The sequence below is a fragment of the Falco naumanni genome, chromosome 1, assembly GCF_017639655.2.
Source record: "Falco naumanni isolate bFalNau1 chromosome 1, bFalNau1.pat, whole genome shotgun sequence".
NCBI classification, from domain to species: Eukaryota; Metazoa; Chordata; class Aves; order Falconiformes; family Falconidae; genus Falco; species Falco naumanni.
In genome coordinates this window covers 14,351,955-14,379,436 of record NC_054054.1, presented here as the reverse complement: position 1 = coordinate 14,379,436, position 27,482 = coordinate 14,351,955, and the positions used below count along the sequence as shown (strand labels likewise).

The 27,482-nt window shown below is 43.2% G+C and overlaps 1 protein-coding gene and 1 long non-coding RNA gene across 6 annotated transcripts in view; one reads left to right on the top strand and one right to left on the bottom strand.

The window, feature by feature from the left end:
• ZNF827 (zinc finger protein 827) overlaps positions 1–19,471 on the top strand; it is a 106,462-nt gene extending 86,991 nt beyond the window's left edge. The window contains exons 9-15 of one of the 5 annotated variants that reach the window (XR_005826062.1): positions 5,616–5,753; positions 7,255–7,426; positions 8,898–9,064; positions 11,969–12,160; positions 12,252–12,429; positions 13,417–13,903; positions 14,840–15,398. Coding sequence is in view for 2 of the 5 variants with exons in the window: in XM_040582207.1 (XP_040438141.1) it covers positions 5,616–5,753; positions 7,255–7,426; positions 8,898–9,064; positions 11,969–12,160; positions 12,252–12,429; positions 15,289–16,096 (1,655 nt within the window). In the remaining 3 variants the exon portion in view is untranslated. Of the gene's footprint in view, positions 1–5,615; positions 5,754–7,254; positions 7,427–8,897; positions 9,065–11,968; positions 12,161–12,251; positions 12,430–13,416 lie in introns of all 5 variants that reach the window. The other 4 variants (XR_005826064.1, XR_005826063.1, XM_040582207.1 and 1 more) reach the window with 4 other exon arrangements.
• On the bottom strand, positions 19,208–25,936 carry LOC121082594. The gene is made up of 3 exons (XR_005826067.1): positions 24,812–25,936; positions 23,160–23,237; positions 19,208–20,536 (listed from the first exon to the last, which is right to left on the bottom strand). It is a non-coding gene; the product is annotated as an uncharacterized LOC121082594 (long non-coding RNA).
• Positions 25,937–27,482: the final 1,546 nt, after the last annotated feature.

Sequence of the window (27,482 nt, the reverse complement as noted above, 5' to 3'; positions counted from 1 at the left end):
CCTTGGGTAAGTCACAAGACCTATCTTATTTGGGAACTACGGTATCTAGAAGGATTCCACCGTTTATTTTAACTGACTTACTAGAAATAAGAATTCTGGTGCTACAGATAAAACCTTTGTGAAAGTAAGTTAGGAAGGGAGTAAGATATATAGTATTTGGAGCACTGCAATTTCATAGAGTCAATGTATTTTTGAGCTTGTGAGCTTTTCGCAGGCTTTTGGCAAACAAGCTTGCAGCAAAGCCTTAATCACATATTTCACAAATACGTTCTCATATTGTGAAAAAGGAGTTCTCAATTTTTAGATACAGTGTGCTTGCCAGAGCTGATAGATGAACATGTAAGTGGAAGGCTCTAAAGCATTAAAATGTATCTTAGATGATGGGGACACTCCGGAAAGTAGGAAGACATTATGCAGAAGATGAATGCAGACAGAAGCAGGGGCGGGGGGAAAAAACTTGACCAACTGACTTTCTAAAGCAGTGTTTGCAGGATTGCCTGACCTGAATACCTTGTTTCTGAACAGATCGTTTCTTGAACTTTTTTGCTTTTAGACATAACAAAATAGAGATAACCTCACAAATGGAATAATCTATGACATTCATATAGAGCTGCATACAGTATATTTACCTCTTGGGTAAATATACTTGGTTGCAAAAGGACAGGCTAGCAGCAGCCCACTTCAGGCTGTAAATGACTGTTTAATGTCCCAAGTCTTTCTGAGCGAAGGGAGGTGCCTTGCTGTGGGATGTCTGCACTACTGGTGGTGTTCATCCTCTTGCCATAAGCTCACACAAACCTGTTACCTCATTCATTTTCTGGTTTGGTGGAATTTTTTTAGGTGCATTCTCCCATGGGAGCTTCCTTCTGCATCTTGTATTCTTTGCATCAAGTTTTATCCCCTGGAATATGAGGGAGGTACTGCAAACATTCTTTCCACCTTTTTCTACATCAGCTATCCTCTACCTTCACCCAGTTCACCTCCTGTTCTAAGTTTGGACAACCCTCCTTCTTAGCTCTCAGCCTGACACCGGGTGGCTGTTCTGTCATCAGATCCTCTAGACATCTAACTTCATCGCATTTGGCTTGCAAGCAGGATCAATTGAAAATAGTCTAACACCACTCTCTGTTTTCTGCCTTCACAGGATTTCTGTTCATTTCATTTTCAAAATTACTTACCTAATTTCTTCTTGACCATCTGTGTGGTGTCAAACTGTCTAAATAACCCAATGTATAAATATGACACACACTTCCAGAAGAATGGAGATAATAAATTTTGACCTTCCTTGTTAAGGCTCATCAGCACCTCTCACTTCCACCCCTGTAAGGAATACTTATTGCAAAGGACAATCTATTTAATTTGTATTTGTAGGATTCTCTGTGACCATAAGGATTTGCCCTTGTGGATTTTGTTGCTTCCAAGGTCTATGGAGGTCTGAAGATGAAACAGAGAAGCAGCTGTTTAAGTGAGTTATAGGATGTGAGAGCAGTCAGTAAATCAGCAAAGGTTATAAACACAAATTATCTTCTTTGAATGACACTTTGGCATGCTTTTTGTTTGTTTTCTTAGCTTTGTCTTTTTCAGTTAAATAGTGGTTTAATTCTTTCAGTTATTAGTAGAAAGATATAAAGGTAAGCATGGCATTGAACAACAGATTAAAACATAATGTAGTATAAACCACTGTGAAGCAGTAATGGAAAAATGTGTAAGCTAGGTAAAAAAAAAAGTTGTCAGAGTCCACAGCCAGTCCCGGAGGAACTTTTTGCGCATGACAGCTACTAGCAGTCACAAGGCTGATGTGGTGACTCTGGGCAGTTACTCATGTATTCAGGTCACACTCTGTTCTCTTCTTCAGTTACAGCTTCAACCAGATATACGGTATCCTCTCTAAGCATTTCTTGACAAAAGTTAGGCTAAAGGCTTTTTAGAAGGGGTGGTTAAAGCACTTTCCATATTGATATTACCAGTTTGAGAATGAGAGAAAAAAAATTAATTGCTAAATGTGAAAACTGAGAATACATACGTGTTCAGAATTATGCCCGACAGCTTAGGAAAGGGGTAAATAGTAACTGTCTCAAGCTGCTGGGCTTTGTTTGCCAGAAATTAATCTATTTGGAGGGGCAAGAGGAGGGACAAAATATTTGTGCAGTTGATGTCCACTTTATTCTCACCTCAGGGGAAATACAGATGGTGACGGTCCCAGCAGTTTCTAACCCCAGCCTGGATGATCAGCTTTACACAGCTACTTGTTATGACGTTGACTTGGGGTTAGTAGGGAAATGACACCAGGTGACACAGAAGGGCAGGAAAGGTGTCCCTAAAGATATATTTCACTAATTTTCATGGAGAATTAAGTTTTACGTTTGCATAGAATTTTTAGCTCTTAAGACTTCTATGCTAAATGATTTCAAAATAAGTTTATAACTAGCCTGTGATAGACTGAGCCTTAATCTATTAGCTTTTAATGATGTACTGGAGAACTTAGAGGCTTTCCATTTTACTAAGCTTATTTGGTTGTAAACTCCAGAACCCACACAGAAATGCGGTCTATTACTTAATAATTTCAATATTATTTTGTCATGTATGCTAACATAGAAGTTTTGGAATTTACTGTGGAGTATTTGTTTAAAGCAGAAGTCTTATATCAATTCTTTTTTTTTTTCTTCTTCTTAATTTTAGTATAAGGATGTCATAGTGAAAGATGGATTTCTATGGGACATCTCTCACAATGGTGATTTATTACTTAACATTAGATGGTCTCAGTCCAACTTCTTCCTGGCCATTGTGTAAAGTGTTCTTAAAGGATAACGGTGCTGACTGTCTTGGTAGCACGCTTTGGGATACGCAGAGAACACCGTGCACAAACCAGTATTACAGTCTCAGAGTCGCTGGACTCGTACTCACTTTGCAGAAAACACCATTCCCTGGCATTCCTTAGAGACAGAGCCCAAAGATTGAATGTGGATGTTGGCTCACCTGATTCTTCAGGTCACGGGCGAGGTCAGTTGCTGGGTATATTCTGGGAAGATTTCTGGACCATGGACGCAGACAAAGCTGCCCAGAGGGTAAGGTGGGTGGAAGTAGGTAGTTTCCCTAGGAGTTGAGAAGTCTCTCAGAAGGTGCTGAGGGTCGTTGCATCAGAGACCAGCTCTGGTTTGCCACTGAACAAGCTAAGAAGCTTGCTGAATAGAAAAAGCTCTTCACTACACAGAAAAGACTCAGCTGAAAGAGAAGAAAGAAGCACTGTAGTTAGGACTCCAGGAATAAATCTTTAAATAGAAGTACTTTCCAAACACCTATGGTACCCTCTTCTGCATCAATGAAAGATACGCAGCTGCTTTGCAAGGGGCTGGCTTTCACCAGGTCAATATAATCAGAAAGCTGATATTTTTCCAGCTTCCCATGAGCTTCCCAGAACTGATAGCTATAAATTCACCATAGGGAAAGGGATATCATATTTCTTCTTAAGAGATAAAAGAAGGCTGATGACTAATGCTGAAGTGAATTGTTAAGAGACTTATTTACTTAATTGGGCCTGCTTGTTTGGTATGTGTCACAATTAATTCATTTTTGTTGTGACCGTATTGAAGCAACCTACACCCTTGTGACCTTCTCTTACAATTATTACCATATTCCTCTTTTGAAGCACTGTTTTGATGATGTACTCAAAAAGCTCTGCTAAAACATCTGTAGCATTAGTAGAGAGTCAGATTTTTCCATTGTTTTGAACTCAAAGATAGTAACACTGAAAGAATCATTCTTTATTGAAGTTATTGGAGGCTGTGGGTCACTTACAACCCTAGGGTATGGGGGGGTCTTCCTTTTTAATTTCACAAAATTACTATTTTGAGTAGGCAGAACTTGTTCTCTAACTAGAAATTCTTTTAAGAAAAATGTGTTGTTGGGTGGTAGCACTCAGAGGCGCCTTGTAATTCCTCTGGTGTGCTGAATACTGTACATATTACAGGGTCACAGGAGAAAGTAAGCAGCTGAAAAGGGGCTGGCAAGTATGACCATCCCTAAACTTGCTGAGATTGCTAGGTGGAATCTCTGCCCCAAATAAGGCATTTTTTTTATTATTGCTTGAATTAGCTACAGTATTTGACAGCTTTTTGCCTAAACCCCAATGGAGCCGTCTGGACACCTATCTGTGAAGGAGAGACCCTTTCAGACATGGCGGTCAGATTTGCAGTGGTAAGTGACTCTGTCAGTGGGGGGCTGCCTGTACAACGGGGGTTTTTATTCCTCAGTGCTCGATCGGATGAAGACTTTGCTGAATGCTAGCCTCCATGATAGTAACGTACACTCAATAACCATTTTTGTACTCCTGTCCTCGGCTCCTTTCCCCTGTTTACCTGAAAATCCCAGCCAAATGGTTTTCCTCCGTCACGGTATGCACACACTGGTGGCACTAGTTCTGGGCAGCAGTCCCAGAGGCAGTGTTCGTTTGGAGGAAGGTGCTCTGCGTGCTGCATCTTTCATTCCAGTGAAAACAGAAGATCTTTTACCAGAAGTAAGTTTTAAACCAAGCTCCCTCAACGCTGGTTATTGTATTTGGAAAGCTGCTGAGTGCGCTTCCAGTTTTGTGCACCTCTTACAACAGCGGTGCCTTCTCCTCAGGGAACAGGACCCTTGTGGAGAGTATTTCTTTACACAGGGCTTGCCGATACTGTTTCTCTTGAGCTGAGTAGTACTACAGCTATCCCCAGTCTCCATCGGCTGTCTGCTCCCTTCTGTCCAGATCAAAACTGGCCATGCTTTTAACTTCTTGAAGTACCATGTACCTTTTTTCCTCTTCCTTATTCCCAGGCCTTTTCTCTCTACTTCTGTACAGAGTGCCTTCATGTCTGTGTTTTATGCTGCGGGGAGTTTCTCTTTTGTATGGCAGACTCTCTCAGTTCTCAAAACAATTAAACCCACTTTTTTAAAGATAACGGCTTGCTCTGGGTCTCAGGTTTTTCAGTGGGTAGCCCTAAGCTGCTGGGGATTGTAATGCCTGAGGACAGCAGGTGCTGGGTAGAGCTTATCCCAGATGCCAGCCACTCACTGGCGTGCTGCGTCCTCTTGGTTTAATGTTTGTCTGAGCAATCTTCTGTTCTCCTTCAATGTATTAGTGCTCATGTAGCAAAAATTCCTGTGTCAGTAGAAAAGAAAAGGTTTGGAATTCTTCCTTCAGCCATGATAATAATAATAATCCAGTATAAAACAGACCACCATCTCAGACCAGGCCTTATTCATGCACCACGCAAAGCTGGGTGATTGAAAAAGCCAAAGGAACGGTCTCTCCACAAAAAGAGAATTAGAGGTTAATGCTTTGCCTTGCTCACTCTTGACTTTCTTTACATAATTTGGTTTAACTCCTTGACTATGTCTATGTCTAGAACACTTTGATAAGTGTTCTGCTTTAGAGTACGTATGAAAGATGCTGTATGAAAGATTAATTTCCTTTCCTATCATTGGAGTTTCCTTTCCACATGAACTCATGTGCCAGATCACACAGCATGCAGCCGAGAGGTTGCATTTTATGTGACACCTACAGGACTCTCTTAATGAAATCTGCAAGTCTTCAGAGTTCTTAAACTGTTACTTTCTTGTTTATATGTTTTTTGGCATAGAAACAGAAAAGCTGGGGCTGGAGGTGGGAAATGGATTGCCCTCTTGGAAATTTAATGACCAGCTCTTTCCCTGTGACGTGTGTGGAAAAGTGTTTGGTCGACAGCAGACTCTGTCCCGGCATCTCTCACTGCACACAGGTAAGCCAATTGCTTGTTACAGCACTGAGGAAATCTGTGTGTTTGTCATGGTTCGTTTAAGTGGAGGGGGAAGAAGGTAAGCAGAAGAGTGTGTGAGCCATCCTCAGCTCCTTGCACTTAGAGCAGAGCCAAGCACAGAAACAGGAAAGAATGTCAGACTGGTGTTCAGGGAGTTAACTAACTTTTGGTTCCTTTACAGCCTACTTGTAATTTATTTTTACAAAATGTGTCATTTCAAGTTTGTCCAGTTTCTGGTAGACCAGCCTGTAGCTACCAACTGGTTAACTAAGCCTGTGAATGGAGTTCTGAAGAGAAGGCACAGCCTTTCTTACACTCCCCTGATAAGCTTTTGAAACGTCACTAACAACACAAGATTTGGCCTTGGTGTTTCAGATCTGGTAAAACTGAAAGGATTGAATATCTGTCATTCAGCTTTGCTCTCATCATCCAGTTCTGAGAGGAACAGGGGCTGTTCTACCCCATACCAACTTAAAGTGAACCAGCTTCAAATCAACTGAGACTAACAGAGTTTTTATATAGAAGATACACCTTGTCAGCCTGCTGAGGTGCACTGCACAAAATAACACTTGAAAGCAAGAATTTCTGATGCAGTGCTGAAAAATATTGTTGGTATAATGCCAGTGTATGTTGTACCATCTAGTAAAGCCATGCTGAAAAGGCTCAAAATGCTCTGATCTGTGGTGGTGTGGGGTTTTCCTACTCCTAAGCTGCTCTACTGAATGCCTTTCCCTTAACACTTGTACCATTATATTTCAGATTTAGAGCAGCTCCTCAGAGGGAAAGGTTGTAAAAGCTGATGTAATGTTTGGTTATTTTAATCAACTCTTTGCAAAGTAAAGCCAGGCATGTACAAAAATGTGCTGCCAGGATTTAGAAATGTTTAATTTAAAACAAAATAATTTTTACTTTAAGTTGTTTTAAGTTGTGTAGCATCAGAAATGTGTGATGAATTTCTTTAATTTCTTCAACTGTTCTCTGAGTGAGGTTTTTTCCTTAGTTTGTGTTCGGAACTGGCCTAATGATACAGCATTCCCTTTCCTCCCCATCGTCAGTTTTTAATACAAAATCATCAACCGTCAACTCTCTGCAAGTGTGATCACATGGGCAACCTCAAGAATAACTGGGCCCAAAACTCAAGTCAAGGAAGTAGTTGTAGATTATTGACCTGTTTCTCTCCTGGCTCTGCTGCAGCTCTCAGAGTAGCAGTTACCCCAGTTTTCCAGTTTATAAAGTTTTATATTATCTGACTACAAATGGTTAGAGCAAGTTAAAACTACCCCTAAACTACCTCCAACTTAGTTTCTTTCTGAGTAATTGCTGTGAGCTCCTCTAAGTTTCCAAAATGTCGAGCTTCCAAGGTACCTCATTCTGAAAGCTGCTGAGAGAAACCCAAAGGAATGCATACTTGGTTATTGGCAGCTTTAAAAATAGCTTGCTTCAAAATGAAGTATACACTTAAGGTTTCCTGTTTCATTTTCAGAAGAAAGAAAATACAAATGCCACTTGTGCCCCTATGCTGCTAAGTGCCGTGCTAATCTGAACCAGCACCTGACCGTCCATTCTGTGAAGCTGGTGAGTACAGACACTGAGGACATTGTCAGTGCTGTCACTTCTGAAGGCAGCGATGGAAAGAAGCACCCTTATTACTACAGGTGAGGACCCAGACAAGGGCTGTGCACCAGGCACTGGAATCTGAATGTCTTATCTGCCTGCTAAGGACGTGTTACAGAACCACCCTTCTGGTGTTGCAGGGTGGAACTGCCATGAAAGTATTTGCCTTGCCCTATCTGACTTAAGCTAAGCAGCAAAACCCAGCTAGCTGCCTCATGCTGTTTGACTTGGCTAGCCATTGGGAAAAGCTCTGGTGTTTGGTGTGGGGTTGTTTTTTTAAAATGGCTTTGTGAGGCAGCTGGGCTCTTAGAAGCCTCTCTACCTTTTTATGCAGTGTTCATTTCAGTTTCATGTTTGAAAACATCCCATCACGTAGAGAGATTCACAGCGAATCTAAAGCACTGTGCTTCCAGTTGCCTCCGACAGCTCCGCTGTTTTCAGCCAAATCTATGAAACCAAACAGTGACGTGTAATAAGAATTGTTATATCGATGTAAGTTTCCTCCATTTGCTAGGGGTATATACATTCAGTGAACAACATGATCAAAGAAGGAAAACCTTTAGGAGAATCTACCTGAAAAATTAAAAGGAATTCCCCAGCTAAAATGGTTATTTGGACATTCTCCTTGTTGTATGCACTGCTGTGCGCTCTGCAAACTGATATGCACTCTAGTGGCCAAGCAGATTAGCAAATCACTCTTAGTTTTATTCAAAGTGTCAAGAGCAGATTTAATTACAAAATCATAGAAGTAAGAAATAAATGAGACCTGCTGGATTAGATTATCTAGTCCATCCTCCTGGGAAAGCAAAATAGTGCCCTAGAGTATACGCCTTTTAAAATGTTTTTGGCTTGTTTTAAATGTTAATGGCCTAATCAAAGCAAGAGGAGGGACTCTGTAAAGAAAGTTAAATTAAAGGGCCCTTTCCATTGCCTCTCAATATCACCCTGTTTATACACTGGCTGTGAAATCTGTATCGCTGCTAATTATTTGCATAGCTGATGACTGCTGTTTTGCAGTCAAGCATAAGAAATGTTTGAAGCCATTTTTACTTGCTTACACTGAAACTGCCAGGCAGTTTTGCACAAGATCCCAGTTTGGCATGGGAACCATTCCAGGGCTTGAAAATAACTCCTGGAGTGTGCAGCAAGCTCTCCGTTTGTCAGTGTATCAGCCGTACTAAACATCTTGGCAAAGCTGCAATGCCTTTTATTGCCCAAAGGAATCGGCTAGGTGATGCGCAGCATCTGGAATCTGTAGTTTTTAATTAACTTTATGATTATTTAGCATCATTATAGCATGTACGGGATTGTTGCATTGTGCCTGCCCTTAATCACATTGGCATGGCCACCAGTTCAAAGGCAGTTCAGCAGACAAAAGTGAACACGCAACAGTGAGGAAGAGAAGAAATCTGTGTAGTGAGTTTTTCTTGCAAATTCAGGGAAAGGCAATACGCTTCTGTTTGTGGTTTGTCTATTAATGTTTCTTACTCTTGAATTCCCTTCTGCCTGCAGCTGTCACGTGTGTGGGTTTGAGACGGAGATGAATGTCCAGTTTGTCAGTCATATGTCCCTCCATGTGGATAAAGAGCAGTGGATGTTCTCCATTTGTTGCACAGCATGTGACTTCGTCACTATGGAAGAGGCAGATATGAAGGCTCATGTCAACAGCAAGCACACAGGTGATGATCCCTCTCTCCCAGCTGCAACGATCTCTCTCTTCCTTGCTTTTTAGGTGCAACCTTCACACTTCCCATTAGCACTCTACTTTCACTGAAATGCTTGCTAATTAAGGCCTGATCTCTCAAAGTTGAAGTGAACTGGACTCCAGCCAGGCAAATAATATGGTAGTGCAGATCAATTTTCAAGCTTAGCAAAATAAATGAAGGACTGCTTGGTCCTCCTCCTTCCTATTCCCCTTATCCCCCAAATACCCTCCCCTCTTGAAGTCAGCATACTTTGTTTTTTTCTGACTGGTTTACTGTTTCATCAAAACCCTGGCTTGACTTCAGCACTGATAAGGTGACTTTGAGTGCTAATTGTGCATACCTGGCTATAAGTTTGAAATACACAGTACGTTGAGCTTTGCTCCTCAGTATGTTTGCCTCCACAGGCTATCAGTTTGGAATTTCACACTGATGTTTAGTTGACGCTGTGATTCAGCAATACCATAAAAGTAATTTTATATTAAATAACTGAACAAGTCATGTGTTCTCTCCCTGGTCCTGTTCACTTAATAGCCAAAGATAAGAGCAATAGCAGTTTTCAAACAAGTGCCATATGCTTAGTCCGACTAATGAAGTCTGGCATAATTTAAAGAGAAGAAAATGAGAATCCTAATTAATTTCTCTTACAACACCAGAAGCATTTTGTGCCACAAACTACTAACAATTGTGTTGACAATACTGAACCTGAACTGCATCCAGCACAATTTTTCCATTGCTAAATTGCTTTTCCTGTCCTACCAGGAATAAAGTTGGGAAAACAGGGAGGGGGGAAGAAGGAGAAAGGAGAGAAGAATACAGTTGTTTGTGCTCACAGATAGATAAGTTAAATGTAACTACAGAAATACAAACTACTGGAAAGTTCTCAAGGGATTTTATGCCAGCGTAACTCTCAGCACTACTCCCCATTATCTGAGGTGTTTGCATCTAATTGCACTTCAGTCAAGGCAAATGAGCCACGTGAAAAGCTTGCACCGGAGCTGAAAACTGAGTTGTACTCTACTATATCTTCCTATTGTGGCTGCTGCTTGTCTTTTAAAGACAAAAATACCCCTTGTTCTTCCTTCACCCTGTTAAACTAAGCCGTTCAGCTGGTGATTCAGCCAAATGCTTACACATATGGCAAATACAGAGAGTAAAAAATAGAATGGATCTTCTGGGTCGCTTGACTCCAGTCCCTTATCCTGTGATGTTACCAAGTCATAAAAGGCCTGTTTGTAAGGATGTTGGTGCATGTCTTCAAACAAGTGTAATTGTTTTAAACCAACTACTTCTACAGCCAGGCAGCTGCAGCTTTTCCTGTATTAAAGATTAGGGACCTTTTTAAAATCTCCAGCCTGTCTTACTGACAGTCAGAATACGCATACATTGTTCTTGTGCCAGAACTGTCCTTCATCTGAAACAGAAACCCACCTCTTGCTCCCTCCACCTTTCTTCCCTCCTTCCACTGTATTTATTCCCTTAGTGTATTTATGAGAACAACCCTCTCCCCTCTACACGTACATTGAGCCTCTTCTTATACAAAACATAGTTTTCCCACTGTACCAATCCCTTACTGCATATGTTCTTGCTAGAACCCCTGCTCTTGACATATGCAATCACCGCTGTACATGGTGAAATGAAATAAGTAGTGGTGGCCGTGTAAAACAGCAGCAGCTACTGGGAATAGCTCACACAATAACGTTCTGTGCTCATATTCACCTTCCTTGAAGGCTCCCACACACCGTGATTGCTCATATTCATCCCATGTTCTGCTCAAATTCCTCTTTTGTTTTCCTTGACTGTTTCCAACTTAAGCGCTCCTCATTCGTAGCAAAAATTCTTGTTACTGGCCTTTCAGGTCATAACCTTTTAGTCTGTACTATTAAATTTCATTCCATTTCTATTACTCTGGTCCCCAAGGTCAGTGAATCTTTCTGTATGATATCCTAGTCATCCTCCCGATTGACAGCTTCAGTCATCAGATTAGTGCATCCCTACGTTTTTACCTTAGGCTTAAAGGTGCTGCTCCTCAGTTTAAAGCTAGGCACACAGGTCCCGGTATCTGCAGAGGCCTTGATCAGGGCCTTTATCACACAGAGAATATGCAGTTTTAGTAAAGTTTCTTGTAATAATTTGCCCATCCTTGCTTCACTGGCTCACGGCAGTTCTCATATGAGAACTCTCACTCTTGTTCATTTCTAGTGTGTGACAGAGTTTGGGATTTGAATTTCACACATTTATTGCACACATAAGGAAACTCTAATGGGCTTCAGCTTTAGATCCTGTTAAACGATGTCTTTTTAAATCAATTACCTTCAATAAGTTCCTAATAAAAATGGTAAGTTTTGAGACTACGCTGTCACCTCTTACAGTCATTCCTGAGGGTGCTCCTCAGTACAATGAGTGAGATTATTGCCCTTCCTCCCAAATTTACCTGTTGGACCCGCATAAACAGAAAGGTGGGGGAACTTTAGCCTCGACCAGTAGGCACTTTTGGTTTCCGCAACCCAAACCTACAGAAGCTCTGTTTCCTTTTTAAGTGACAAGTTCTTAATTATTTTTGAACCCTGAGCTAATCAAGGTGTTTTCTTGGGATTTTTTCAGCCTGGGAATGAGGTACAGCTGCACGCTTACTTCCTGCTGCCGTTACAGACACACACAATTCTAGGATAAACTGAGAGATGTACTGTTGTAAATACTAGTAAAAAGGAAGGAGGTGCAACTATGATTTCTCAACAGATCAATTAATTTCAGACTTGTTTATAAGCATGTTTGAATTAAATTTGAATACAGGTATTTTTTCCTGAAATCTAAACCAGGATCATTGAGATTCCATCTAATCTGCTGTACTAGTTATTGCTGTTTATTCCTGTTTTTCAGCTGAAGAGAGGAAGACACCCAGTGAATCTAACAGTCCATCTTCATCTTCGCTGTCAGCACTAAGCGACTCCGCCAACAGCAAAGAAGATGCAGATATAACCCCAAAAAACAAGGGTTCAAACAACCTGCTAGTCATTTCTGTAGTGCCTGGTACTCAGACCTCAGTGAACACTGAAGAGAAGTCAGAGAAAGGTATGACGCTTAAATAAATACAGACTGTGACCTTCTACGCAGTCGATCTGGCCACGATGTAAGGAATATGTTTTCCTGTTTTATTTTTCAGGCTTTGAATGTGTTTTCTGTAACTTTGTCTGCAAAACAAAAAATATGTTTGAGCGCCATCTGCAAATCCACCTGATCACACGGATGTTCGAGTGTGATGTGTGCCACAAGTTCATGAAGACACCTGAACAATTACTGGAGCACAAGAAATGCCACACAGTCCCCACCGGTGGGCTCAAGTAAGGAAAGCAAGTACACAAACTTTTACTGTGTTAAGTACCTCTAATACTGTAGGGGTAGGACAAAAGGAAGTCAATTAGAAAGGGTTAGTTAAATGTCTGATAATCCAGATTTGGGGCTTCCTTCTATTTAGATGACTCAAGCCCAGTCCTTTAGTGTAGGCCTGCATCATGATAGCAGACCAGTAAAACCTGGCAGCAATTGTAGTATCCACTGGTTTTAGAGCTGTAACAAACTATGATCCTTTCCCTTTTCAAGTCAAATAGGAGGCACTATGTGATAGGTCCTACAGGGAATAAGGCAGCACTACACAGAGGTGCTGGCAAACTAAGAGGGGGTTTTCTCAAGGCATCAGAGCAAAGGAGAGCACACAGCACAGGCTCTGGTCTGCACCTGGCTCAAAGAAACTTAAACCCTGTACAGTCCCTGCAACTAGGTATGACATTATAAAAGTTATAACCTTTGTAGACTCTAATGCAAAGTCAGTCCCCTTCAAGAATTAGTAACTTCAGTGCTTTCTGCTTTGGTTTGCACACCCCAGAACGATCACTTGTATAAACTGGCATGTAATGAGTAATACACTCTTTTAAGGAAAAAGCCCTTTGGCTTTGGCTAAGGTGGTGTCCTTTAAGGTCTGTTGGTGCAGAGCAGTGTTTCTAGAGAATGAACAAGCCCTTCTGTCAAAGTTGGACCCCTGAGGGAAGGAGTGACTGCTGGGGCCATATGCTTGCTCTCTGTGGGCGGGCAATGTGACATTATGCAAGATGTACGTACATCCCTGGTCTCTGTTTGTTCCAGCTGCTGCAGGAAAAGAGGCTGGAACCACTTTGAGCCTCGCTAGGGTTCAGCACAGGACTCCTGCTTCTGTTGCTCTTGCTAAGCAAACTAATGTTTTCAGTGACAAGCACACCATGTTTAACGTTATCACGAGCAGCATTATCAGATAGTTTGCACTGCAGTTTTTTAAAACTGGTTCTGTTTGCCAGGCAGCGTCTGGTCTCCAGCTCAGTAGTTCCATGAACTGGCATCTGTGGTCACTTGAGATGCGACGACTGAATCTGGGAAGAAGACCAGACTGAGACACAAGTAGTGTGCCAGAACGACGGGATGTCTGTCTTGGATGTACAGACTGAGTTGTCTAACACATTTGGGTTTAAGCTGCACAGAATCTGTTCTATTTACCAAGGAAAAACCATGACCTATGACTCAGGCCTTCCTGACAGAATAGCTTTCTCAGTCTGCATAAGTTATTCCTGTTCAACTCAAGTAATAATTAGGTACCTTGAAAGCTGCACCTAAGAAAAAGTTCTGATTTATCTTTTTTTTAAGGCATCCAGAAAAGCCTGAAGATATCTAAGTAAATTGTATTTTTCTGTTTCCTGTTTGCTGTGGGGGAAGAGAAAAAAACATGATTCCTCCAGCTCCAGGTCAAAACTTGAGATTCTGATCCAAAGAGCACCCAGCCCAGGAGAGGTATGTGTGCACAGACAGCCGAGTCCTCTGTTGCGATAGAGCTAATCACGTTAGTGGCCTCAGTGCCAGGCTCCCTCTCTGGATCAGAGTACTTGATGAGCATCAGTAAAAGTGTCTGGATGTTTTAGTATCCGCTTGTCCTCCTGTATTACTCACTGTGCTCAAAAGTCTCGTCATTAGCAGGTATACTAACGTTAAACCTGTATGTGCAACCAGTTGTAGCAAGGGAAAACGCACAGGGAGAGAAAGGCTCTCTGCTTAGAAATTATCTGAAAGCTGGAACACAATCGGCAGACCTGCTAAACGGTGAACGCAGGTCAGTGGCACGTGGAGATGTCTGTAAGGCAGCGGCCACGTGCCTTGGTCGTATCTGTTTGTCTAGACCCGCTCTTTTAGCTGCCCGGTTCCATCCGGAAGGGAGTGTGCTTTGCTTCATGCAGCAGAGGTTGCTGGCACGTAGCTGTCCTCACCAGCTTCCTCTCAGCTACATAAAAGCAAAAGCGGGTGTGTTTTGGGGTTGTTAGTGGCCAGGCTTGTTCAGCTCAGGCTTCCTTCCAAGCTTTCAAGATTCCCTCCTCCAGCCTTCTCAGCCCTTTCAGGTCCAGGAACCGGGGGTGAGGGCCTTTGCCACGTCCACCCCGGGCCGGACGCTTGCCGCTGTGAGTAAGCGGAGCCCACATCCTGTTCCCACACAGGAACAATTCCTGCTGCGGCAGAGGCGGCTGTAGGCGAACGCTGCCAAACACACGCCCCCTTGGAGCATGGCTAGCTCATCTCCCAGAAACGGGAATCCCTACAAATCTTCCTAACACTGGCTTTCAGCTGCTGCTAGCAGGATACCCAGCAAGCTTGTTGTTCAGGGTCACATAAAAGGAATTTCCTAAGCTTTTGCTGTACATGTGGTATTACAAGTTTATTCCATCTTTACTTAAACAGCTGTTTCATACTCAACTGTAAACACTCACTTTAAACTACTTCTTAATGGAAAAAATGGCCAAAGCGACTTCGTGCAAACACTAGGAATGTCGTTACACAAAGTACCTGTGAATCAGTCACCCACTCTGCACTACCCAGCCTGCTTTGCAGAATCTTCCCCGTCAAGGTAAGCCAGAAGATTAAAGAGATGCTCCTTCAGAGGGAATCAGTGTTTTCCTAGGAATGCGTGAGCTCTACTGCCACTAAATGGGCAACCCTCCTCTAAGTAGAGACGTGTCAAGGTGAACCAAGTATTCGACAGAGGCTTCACAGGGAGAACTAAGTGCCTTTTCCTCCTCTTTAAGTAGGTGAGAGAGGGGTTGAGTGACAGGGTTAAACCAGGTCTGCAGGTCTTCCAGCCGAGTGACTTCTCTTTCCTCTGTCCCTGCCTTTCCTTGCTGTGTTACCAGGTGCCCGTTCTGCATCTACTCCACTAACCGCCCCGCAGCAATGGAGTGCCACCTGAAGACCCACTACAAGATGGAGTACAAGTGCCGGATCTGCCAGACAGTGAAAGCGAATCAGCTGGAGCTGGAGATGCACATCCGAGAACACCGCCTTGGCAACCATTACAAGTGTGACCAGTGTGGCTACCTGTCCAAGACCGCCAACAAGCTGATCGAACATGTGCGTGTCCACACCGGTGAGCGCCCTTTTCACTGTGACCAGTGCAGCTACAGCTGCAAACGCAAAGACAATCTCAACTTGCACAAGAAACTGAAGCATGCTCCACGCCAGACTTTCAGCTGCGATGAGTGCCTGTTCAAGACTACCCACCCTTTTGTCTTCAGCCGCCATGTGAAGAAGCACCAGAACGGGGACTGCTCCGAAGAGGAGAAGAAGGGCCAGTATTCAACCTCCAAGGAAGCCAGTCCGCTCCTACCCGTGAACAGCTCCAGAAACCTCCTGTCACCCCTCTCAGTTATGTCTGCCTCCCAGGCTCTGCAAACAGTGGCTATGTCAGCTGCACACGGCGGCGGGGCAGAGCCAAACTTGGCAGTGAAAGCCTTGGCCATCAACGGCACTTCCCTGTGCTTTGATAAATACTGGAACTCAGAGTTTGCCCATCTTATTCCTTTAACAATGTTTTTCCCCAAAAACCACTACGATCTCACATTCCATCCACCCAGACCTCAGACTGCACCGGGAGGTGCCTCTTCACCTAAACACTCCTTCCTTGCCTACCTTGGACTAACAGAAAGGGCAGAAACTGTCTGAGGGCAGTTACATTCTGTACCAAAAATACCCCAACAAACCCAGCAGGTATACATTGCTGCAACACGTAGACCGAAGAAGTAACGAACACTTGTACTATATCATTAGTAAGGTTTAGAAAATGGCTCTGTGTGTATACTTATTGCATTGACATGAAAGCTGCTTTATTAAATCTTCAAGAGGTGACCTACTGCATACTTCTACCTTCAGAGGCATGTTCCCAGTACTCTTATCTAAGAAACTATTTTGTCTTGTTAAGCTGAAAAAGAGTGTCCTTAACGGCAATCAGCACTTGTAAGATTACATATTGATGCATTTTATTTTTGGGCTTTGTGTGCGTGCGGGTGCGTGAAAGAGAGTCTGCCTGTAGCGTGCCATGACATTGCTTTTGCACATCCCTTGTATTGGCTTATTTAATTATTATTCCTTTCCCTTTTTCACACATTTGCTCCCTCCTTTCCCTCCATCTCCCTCTGAACTTTAGAGCTGTGGAAGGAGTAACGCTTGGTTCAGGGTGGACCGGTGTATTATTTCAGTGCTGTTTGCAGCTTCCTTTAATTGTTTGATGCCTTGCACTCAGTTGTCAAGGTTTGAGGATTTGGGGTAGAACTGATGAGGAAAAGGTTGCTTTCAGCACTGCAGGATGAGAGTATGACAATGAGAAGCGTGTGTATGTACACACACACACGCGCGCAGTGTGTGCAGTCTACACACCCACGCAGCAGGCCCAAGGCTTAACTGTTACACAGGTGTAACAAACACCTGCATCTGGGCCATAGCATACATCTTTTGTTTTAAAAGGGCATATATATATATACACACACACACTTTTTTTTATATATATATATATACTGTATTATGCAGCGGTTACCTTTTAGTTTGCAGGAACAACTTGTGTAACTAGAATGCTATGGTGGAAAAAAAAAATCCGACAAGGGGATTAAAAAAAGGGTATGGATAAATTCTGGGTATAAATACTCAGACTAAAAAAAAAAAAAAGGCAGTTTTGCACAGTGCTTTAGTCTTGCACTAGTTTGTTTCTCACTTGCAAAAAAAAAAAAGAAAAAAAAGAAAAAAATACAAACTGTGGGCTGAAGGTAAGGCGACTGTTTATTTGAAAAGGTACTAGTAACTTCTTTGAAATAGAAAGCTATAAAAAGATGCTGTTTGAACCATACAGTTCTCTTTTATACCCTCAGTATTTAAATTGTACTTGCAAATTCTACAGTCCTATTGATAACCTCCATGTTATTATTAATACTTTATTCCTTTTTGTTAATGGCGGATAGAGCATACACTGCTAGGAAGCTAACTTTATACTTTAACGCTCCTACTTGTGGTCATTAAAATGACATGTTATATGTAGCACTTTATTGCAGGAAGAAGCAAAAGCGGATTGGTTGTGTAACATTTGTTAATCTCAAAATGCCAAGAGTGATCTTAATTTAAGAGAAGCTAACTGACTGTTAATTGCATTGTGTTTCTTAGATGATGTAATATCCAGGAAGAAAGATCAGGAGTAAAAGTACTCTGCATTAAAATTGGAAGTATAAAATATGAAACATTTCAAAATTATCATTGACTTACAGGAATGCTTTCTTACTGGATTGTTTTCCACAGTGTCTCTTCAATTCGGATCTTGCTGTCTTTCACCAGGTATTAGAAATGTCTGACCTAGTTTTTGTCAGTCCCCTCTCTGTCCCTTGGCCAAGCCACTGTAGGAGGTGCCCTGAGTCACATCTAACTTGCTATCCACCCACCATCATGCTATCCTGAAGGAACTTCTTCTGCAGGTTGTTCTGAGATGGGGGGATCCGACCGGCCAGTTGGAGCCAAGCCCTTGTGAGTGACAGCACTAAAGCAACACCCAGGTCAGGAAGGCATTTCTGGTCCACAAGGGCTCTTCGCCATATGCACAACTAGAAACGTAACTCAGTCTTCATTAGTTCTTAAATGAAGCTTGTGTAGAAATACTTTTTTGATGCAAAACCTGCATCATTGAACATAGTTGCAGATTCCTACATTTGTTCTGCACTGAGATGGCCAAACATTCTCCACTGTCATGACCAAACTCTTCCTGTTTGTGTTGGGGGATGATATCCTAATCTGTGCACTCCTGTTACCATACTGGAAGCTATTTACAAGGGGGAAATATCCAAAACAGTAGCAGGTTCTCATTGCAAATTATTAATTGACAGAGAAGTCCCACCATTTTGTTTACATTCCAGCAGACAGTTTTGGTTCTAATGGGCATGTGGCAGTTCTGTCTGTCTATGCAGTAAAGAAAAGCCATCTGTTCCAAAGTATGTAGAAACCTTTGTAAACAACCTACGTAACTCAGGGCCCTGTTTGCCATGCTTTACTCCGTCAGAACTCCAGGTAACACCACCACACACACCCCCTGCCTGGAGTGCAGACAAAATAGGAAACGCTGTATTAGCAAATACTCAAAGCATAAAGAATTGAGTATCCCAACAGCATGAAATACGCAATCTGCATCCACAAACTATATCGGTTCTTTAAAATAGACTCAATGCATATATCTCTGACCCCACCATAGATGAGCAAACACTCCCAAATAAAAAAGCTTGTTTTTCAGACTGACAGGTAAAGTACAGCTGTCTAGGAGGAAGAAATAGGAATATTAGTAGGACACTATGTAAACCAAATGGCAGTTTAAATAGGGCTGGAACTTCCAAGGATGAGCTGTCAGCATGCGAACGCCATGTGTTCGACGACGTTCCACTGTACCAGTATCTGACATAGTAATGTTTAATGTACCTGGGAAATTTATTTAGCACTTTGGAAAGGATAAATTAATTCTTTCTGGCAAGTTATAGAAGTTTTCTCTGTAAGGAAAGGTGTGTTAGGAGGTTTTTATTTTTTTAAGAAAAAAATACAGTATTTATCAGAGCTCATGCATATTAAGATGATTGGTTTGCAGTTCAAGGCTAAAGAAAGGAATGTTCTCCAGAGGTTTCCCAGACTGACTAATGACCAACAGTTCTGATAAATTCCACACCCCCACACCCCCCCCATAAAGGTAATTTCATACTGGTTTTCACTATGCATTCTTTAATGAAAGCTAGCATGTTTTTCCATTTGGTAATTCAGTTAAAGTTCTCAGCACTTTTTTTCTTTCTCCTGTCTTTTTTTTTTTTTTTTTTTTTTTACTTGTATTTTGTTCAAATATCATTCTGTCAAGGTTTGTGTACATTAATAAAAATTTGTATTGTATAAAGCTTTTTGCATTATAAGGCTGTACAGGGTCATTTTGACAGTAACTGGTATATTTCTTTGCATCTTATGTTGCATTGCCAATTTCTAGTGTATCCAGTTTGGAAGTACAATATACTCTAATTAAAAAGGTTGGCTATATTCTTGTTTCTTTTTGGTTTTCCTTCCTCTCTTTATTTTTTACCTTAAATATATTTAGGCTTGATTTGGAGGGACAGCAAAAGAGTTCTCCAACAAGATGAGAAGATAGAAACTAAAAAGGGAAGATGTTATCAATGGTTGAAATGGAAAAGGAAAGCTCTGGTTATTACTGCTGATGAAAAAATACAGCAAATGCTCCTAGGATGGCTGCAGGACTTCTCTCTGTGGGCTCTGGACAGGTACCACCCCTCCAGGGCAATTCTGCAAGGGGGATAACGCCTCTTCTGAGGAGTCTGCTCAGTTGTGAGGATGGTGGAGCGCCCTGGCCCTACTCTCCTCAGCCCTGCAGGTCAAAACTCAGACCCTTAAGCAGTTTGATGAACCTGACCTTGCCTGACAGCAGCCCCAATGAAATCAGGTGAACTTGTAAAAAGGAGTTACACAGTGAGTAAAAGAACATTGTGCATTAAAAGATTCTAATGGAAATCTATGTTTTTAAATTGTAAAAATACCATGTACGCATTTTGTCAGCATTTTAGAAAAAGCTATTGTTTTTCACCAAAGATTAATGAAATAGTTAAAATGCACAGAGGAGGCTAAAGATGGATAGCCTAAGAGCAGACAGATTTCCAAGAAGCAAAGATATTATTGGTTCCACTCAACAAGAAAAGATACTTAACATCCTAAAAAGAAGTTGGAGTATTTAAACACTAGCCAAGAAAAAAAAAAATATCTGTGTATTCATTAGATGAAAATTATCCTCAGATAAATTAATGTTAACATTAAATACAGCTGGATTGCCCTGTGCCCTCAGTTAGACAGTGTTAAGGTCTAATCAACTGAAAAATAGTTATGGTTATTTCTGCTGGGGTATGGACACTTAATTTTCAGAGCCTTTGTCAGTACCTTGTTGAAGTACATGGTGCTCTTAACAGCTCGTGTGTTGAATCCACTACTCCTTTCGCTGGTGACTAGTTAGGTGAAGGGAAGGCAGCCTGGGCTTTGCCATAGGGTTGGTAAGTCATGTTCAAGAAGATGTGGTCTTCCTCTCCTCTTGCACAGTATCTGTAATGGAAAATACACAGTGATCGTCTATGTGGTGGGGTTTTGGGTTGGTTTTTTGGTTTGGTTTCTTTTGCCAGACATAAATAGTTAGCCTAGCAATTAAAAGACAGTCATGCAAATATTCTAATTTTGAATGGTATTTCAGAGGTTGATCTACCAAGCCCTGATTATTTCTTGATGGTTTTAAAACAGACCTCTGCTGCATAAATTGCTTCAGTTCTGTTGTAAATTATTATAAGCATTCGCTTAATTGAGGTAATGGTTTAAGATGTAGGTTCAAATGTTCAGTCAAAACAAGCGGAGACAGTGCAGAGAGTGAGCCGAAGAGCACCTTGGCTGGCAAAGTGGCCGTGGCTGCCTCTGCACGAGGAAGAAGCACTGTGCCCTATTTCACAGCACTGCAATGGCCCTAGGAGGGGGCTGAGCAGAGGACTGAAGTATCCCACCCGCGTAAGCAGTCAGCTAGCAGTTAAGAGCAAGTCTTGTAGCAGCTCCAGACCTGGAGTCTTACTCTAAGCTTTTCTCTAAAAGCTCAGACTCAGTGTCAACTGAACGACCAACCATCCTCCTGTACTCACCTCTCTAGCTTTACCAAAACCGTACGTCTGACAGCAGAACCCCATGCGTACCCATGTAGGCGTATTACTGCCACATGCTGATATGTGATAAAGAGCCACTGTCCTTTGCAGCAGGCGGCCGTAACATGCTAATTGTAGAACTGCACAATTTTAGTCAATTAACTCAACTTTCCCTAACCTGTCCTTTCCCTAATCTGTCTTTTCTGACACGTACACCAATACACAGGTGTGGTGATGGAAAACATCTTGGTTTGTGTATTGACCCTCTCAGGACAGCAAGAACTGCCCTGCTCTCATTGTGCATGTGTCATATATGTTAAAAAAAATATTAACTTAAAAGTGGCCATTTCTTCAAGCAGAATTATTCTTATACTCCTACACCTGCCACAGTGATCATGAGCCCAGCAGAACAAGGCCTTGGGAAAAAACCCAACCCTGAAGTTTTCTGTAATACTTGACTGTAGAGTGACATTCTTCTGCAGGGTATGGCATCATTTATGGAGAGCCAAGTTTTAAAGTACAAGTTTTATGCGTTAGAAATTTATCAGTCCTGCTCCTAACGAACAGGCGTCTGCGTTATATCATCCACCCTTCTATCTGTTGCTAATTGGCCTCCTTGTTGACAAGTCTCAGCAGCAAGGTTAAGTACTGGCTGTAAAAGCAATCTAGCCTCTTGCCCGAGGGGGTCAGAGCTCAGGCAGACCGTGCAGGAGCCCACACAGCCTCTTCTCTGCTATATATTTTCTGGGAGCTAATAAAACACCAGCGCAATCACTCCTACCCGGAGGTCTGCCAACCGCTACAACGTCTGCGGAGCTGCACTGAGCGGTACGTCAGCTTCTCATCGCAGAGGCACTCAAGCAGTCCGCACGGGAAAAGGCATCATCTTTTGCGTCAAAGTTTTGCAAACTACCAGTGAAGCAGCTAAAACTTCCAGAAGCGACAGCCAACCTTGGGCGCGGGGTAGCCGAGGCCCAACTGCCCAGCAGGAGCCCCTGGAGAAGGGACGGGGCTGTGCTTAGTGCCCCGAGTTCGATGCCCACTGAAAGGGGAGTGTCTTCAAGGTGATTCATCTTGATCTAACAAATCCACTAGCTGCTTTTTAAAATCTTGGCCAAAAAATCCCGGTGGGAGGCCACAGGGATCAACCAGCTGCCTGTTTCCCAGGAGCGTGCACCAGCCGGTGTACGGCACCGCTGGCATCGAGCCCAGCGGGGCAGCTCAGATGTCACACGTGTCATGGCAAATCCAGGCGCGGTTAACAGGTTACATCAGAGCCAAAGACCAGAACGTGGATAGTGGGCTTGTGGCACAGTGCTTGGGAACACGCTGCTGTGTGCACTAGGAAGCCATCCAGTTGCTAGGTACCAGGCAGTACATCAGAAGTGCAGCTGTTGTGCTTTCACATGTGCACAACAGCTGTCTGACCAGCGCAGCAGTGGCTATATCTACATGTACGACTCTCTTAAGTATCCACCATCTTAAAAAGGAAAAGGGGTAGGGGGGTGAGGGGGGAAGAAAGAAAAGGGAAAAGAAAAGGTAATTCAGAGCTGGAGCTGAGTAGTAGCAGGGGTGGAGGACCAGGACACACATGAACTCAAAATGTGTTATTAAGTTAAAAAAACAAAAAAAAAAAAAACAATGAAGGAAAAAAAACCAACACACACGCACCCACTTCCAAATAAAAACCCAACAACTGTACAGCAGAAGAGCACCAAGTGACACTCTGGCACTGCTTTGCAGCCTTGTGAAGCCCCTCTGACCTGCTTCCCTACCTTTAAGGTGGGTAGGGAGGGTGTTCCAGGCTAGGAGGTGGGTTTGCTTTGTTTTGTTTTGTTTTTCAGTTGCTCCATTTCCCTCCCCCTCAACTGTAATTAAAACGCAGCATATGGCACAACTCTGAAAACACCCTCACAAAACCAACAGGTTTTCCAATTTAGGCAATAGTCAATGAAAAGAGGCTTTGAGTTCCTGTACTGTCCTCTGTTGTTTGCATGTAGTTCTGCTCTACTTTCCTTTTCAAATCTCTACATTCTATCACATACCTTTTTTTTTCCCCAGGCTTCTCAGACAGCATTTCACTGGAACTGCAGACTTTGGATTGTTACTGGTCCAGAAGGTGCCTGTTTAAATAGAGAACAGAAACACGGTGTCTACCACTGGGCCCCTAGACCTTCGTGCCAGTGTTTGCAGCGCAGCCTCCTGTGATCAAACCCCAAACCAGGCCCCGCTTTCTGGCCGGGCGACAAAATAGCAAATACTTTGTTGGTTCTGTCCCTGTTACTGCATGTTCATTCACATGCCAGGACTTAAGAATTTGCTTTTTAACAGATTCAACAGGAAGCCAGTTGGGAGGGTCAAAGCTTGTAAGTGATGTGCTCACGCGTAGCAGAGTAGGACTTCAGACCCTACTTATGCATAACTGCGGGAATGGCTACGAGCACGCTCTCCCCAGCTTGCTCTCGCTGCCTCCTTAAGCATTTTGCCCCAGATAACCATGTGAGCCTGGTCTAGCCCCTACTCAGGAAAGGCTGGCTTCTCCTCTCTGCCTGAACACCCACAACAGCAGCACTACCACTGCAATGTCCAACACCGACTCATTTGCCAAAAACGGCAGACCTAAGGGCTGGAGCACAGCCCTTCCCGGCCAGCAGTGCTGGGGTGCTGTGCAGCGTCACGCACACATGGTTTGTCTGGGTACTGACAGCGAGTGTTGCTTGAGGAGAAAGCAAAAAAGTCATTTGGCTTCCTTGTAGGACTAACTTTGTTAAAACTGTGTGGGTAGATTAATGCAGAACTTCTTGCTAGAACCAGAAAAATAAATTATGATAAACTGTAAATGTCTTTTAGTTCTTGTATTGCAGGGATGAATGCTTTCCTGATATCCAGACTTTCCAGTACACAGTGCGCAACTGCATTCCATTACAGTCAGAGGCAGTAGTTATTTTAGCAAGAAAATCATAGCGTCTTTTTGTCCAGAAATTGAGAAAAAAAGTTTAAATGGCACGGGAATATAAGTAAAGGTAAACAGTTGCAGGAGTGCCGTCTCCATATGATTCTGAAATAATATGCATACATTGGTGGCTGTCACGCATGCCAGTGACACTTTTAAGACATACCAGAATAGCTCTAGTTGCAGGTGTTATCAGAACAATGCCTGTTTGCACTCTGAATATTTAGTAAGCAAGCACTAAGACTTCATGGCTTTATACCTAGCTACCTATTTTAGCAGGACTGCGCACCTAGAACTTAAAGGAAAGGTCTAAATATAATGTTAATGTGATTTAAAAGTACATACTGCATCCTTTAAATTGACATTTCGATTAAAAATAAGTAAGATCCAGTTGTTTAGTGACACTACGACTAAGATTGCATTTTTACCAGTCAAGTTTCATTCTTATTCAGTGACAGATTTCTCTTAAGATAGACAGAGTCAGGAAGAACAGTTCTCCAGTCACTCAAACCAGGAACATATAATTAAGGGTGCACTTAATCACTTCCCAAAATTGGGAAATCACATCTTATGGATAAACACATTTACAATAGACATGTTTTATGATAAACATATTGTTACTTTCCTGTGGCTCGTCATTAAAGTGAAAAATTTTGTAATAAAATTTCATCCACATGTGATTTTAACAGGAAAACAACGCCATGTGCGCTGCAACAGGTTATTATGTACATCTACACGTCATACCTGCCATCTAAAGCTCTCCCAAGTACCTTCTTCAACTTGGTTTCGGCAGCTCTGCTTCACGGCAGTGAGCCCATCGGCACGTACAGGTTTGGCAGTGCTCAGCTGCGGGGGCACGGTCGCAGCACGCCCCACACATCACCTAACGGCCCAACGCTCGTTTGGTGCTGAGCTCCAGCTGCTTGGCAGGCGTGCTGCAGTCATGGTAGCGTCTGTACCTGGAACCCCTTCCACGGCATTCCCAGTGTGCTGTCCCAGCTCAACTGATGTAACAAGGAATTAAACCGGGAAAAAAAAGAATCCACTCATGTTTTCTTCTAAACTCTGTTTAATTAACCAAGGTCCCTTCGGTGCTGCCATAGTAAATCACATCTGACATACTCCTAACACAACTGCCCAAGACGTGAGTACTTAGATACAGAGGCAGAGCTGACCTGCTGCCACCAAACCGGGTCCTTTCTTTAAACCTATTTGTATCTCTGGCACCACGTTGTTCCCCAAGTTACATGTAACGACACTATGTAAAAAAGCACTTTCTTTGCTGCTGTGACACACTAAATACCCGCTCACTACTTACACTGCAAAGCAGCCCCTGAGTAGCCTTCCCCAAGCACTGCTATGGCCCGCAGCAGGCCCCTGAGCTGGGCAGAGTCCCACGCTGCTCTCGCCACAAGCAGGGGCCACTTTGTACTGGTGACCTTTGATTCACCCTCCTCTGGCCCTCTCCGCTGACATGAAAAGCTCATTCTGCTCACGGCTCACGCCCATACGTGGTAAAAGGATTGACCCTGCCAGACTGGCCCACTCATTCCTCAGTTCCAGCCAGTGTCCTGCTCACAGGGTAAATGCAACTGGCCAATGCTGCAGAAAGAAGAATTACAAAACAACAACAACAAAAAAATAGCCAGAAGTTGGGATCGCTCAGAGGTTTCTTCCAGTGGAATGTTTTCCTGTCAGACAAGTTTTAAAAGAAGTTTCTTGTGGAGAATTTGTGGCTCCTGGCAGTGAACGCTACTGGCCATGTTCTGACCCACTGCCTCTGGATCTGTAAATCCTTTACAAAGAGGCTCTCCCGAGCATTCTTTAGAAACTGGATGTTTTCCACCAGGATTTTTGGTTCTGTCACTCTGACAGCCAGTTCCTCAACTTTTACATTTGCCATTGGCAGCACAAGTCATGTGAGTAATGCCGTTGGTTTTTTGTCACCTGATCAGTAGCTTGGTGAGATCCAGGCTCTTATCTGGTGGTAAAGACTTCAAGAATCCTCCACCTTTCAGGAGCCAAAATGAAATGGGTGGGTGGTTTTTTTCTGTAATTCAGAAAATTTGTTTTCTGTGCAATCTTTTTTAGACTAGACTAGGGCTAGACTAACAGACGAACTGAGACACCTAACTTACTTTTAATAACCAAATAAAGCAGATCACCAAAATCATCACTGGCAGCGAAAGCAAGGCCAGGACTCTGAAGTCTCTCATGTGAACGTTCCCTAGCTGCCAAAAGCTTGCATGGTTCAAAGCTCACTCTTGGCACTGCCAAATGACCAGGGACTACCTCCTCCCAAGTCATCTGTTGGTTTGTGACAGGCCAAAAATTCAAAGAAATCCCACAGCTCTGTAGCTCTTTCTAGAAACCTCAGAAAGAAAGGCGATTTACCTCTCCTCTGAGATCTGCTGTCTTTACTTATGTTGACATTGAATTTACAGCGTAAACAGTGAAAGCCAGAGAACTTCCACCCCAGCAGTACTCACAGCAGTGCACGTACTTGGCTCCTCTCACTCTATCCTTGCAGAGGGTGGCCCACTTGTCGGAACGAGTTGCAGCGTCGTAACATATTATTTATCCTTATTCTACAGTAAGATGCAAAGTCCCTTCAATCTTCTCATCACAGGCCCAGTGACGCAAGGGGTCTTTCTGAAGACTGCTTTCCTGTTAACATAAAAGGAAAAATCACCTGCAAACACCCCATAACACAACACATATTGTCATTCAAGTGAAATCTGAAAACTTACACCATCCCAAGGAAGCACTCGGCTTGAATTCTGATGGGAGCCTTGCTCCCCCTCTCCTTCCTGGCAATAAATATGACAGCCAACAAAGAAAGCGACCTTCAAGGGAAGATCCCTTCCCACCTATTCAAAGGTCTTTGAAAGATCTCCTGGGAAGGTGGGAGAACACAGAGAAACCTCCCACCCACGGCCACAGCCCGCAGGCAGCTGCTCCGTACTCTGAGGCTGCAGGGGAGAAAGCCTCAGCCTTTCCAGACCCAGCGGCACTCTGGGGCGCTGGGAAGGCACGGCCCGTGAGAGGACAGCGGCCTGTCCACACACTGTCCATTTGCCCGCGCTGGTACATCTCACCGTGCTCTTGACAGTAACCACCGTTTCTTTTACCAATGGACAATCCAGCACGCGCCAGACCCCCCTGGTCGGCAGGTCACTGAAGGGAGGACCTAAGGCTTGGGTGGCAACACCTGAGGTTGGCAATACAGCCCTCCAGGAACGCAGGGGCAGGAGGCCAAGGCTCTAACCAAGGAGCTGCAGGAAGGCCCGAAACCAACACTTTGTCACCGGCAGGCCCCAGGTGGCTGTGCTCCGAGCGAGCCTGCGGGTTACTCTGGACAGGAGAGGTGCCAGGAAAGAGATTCATGCAGCTGAACTTGTTCTTTGGGAGGATG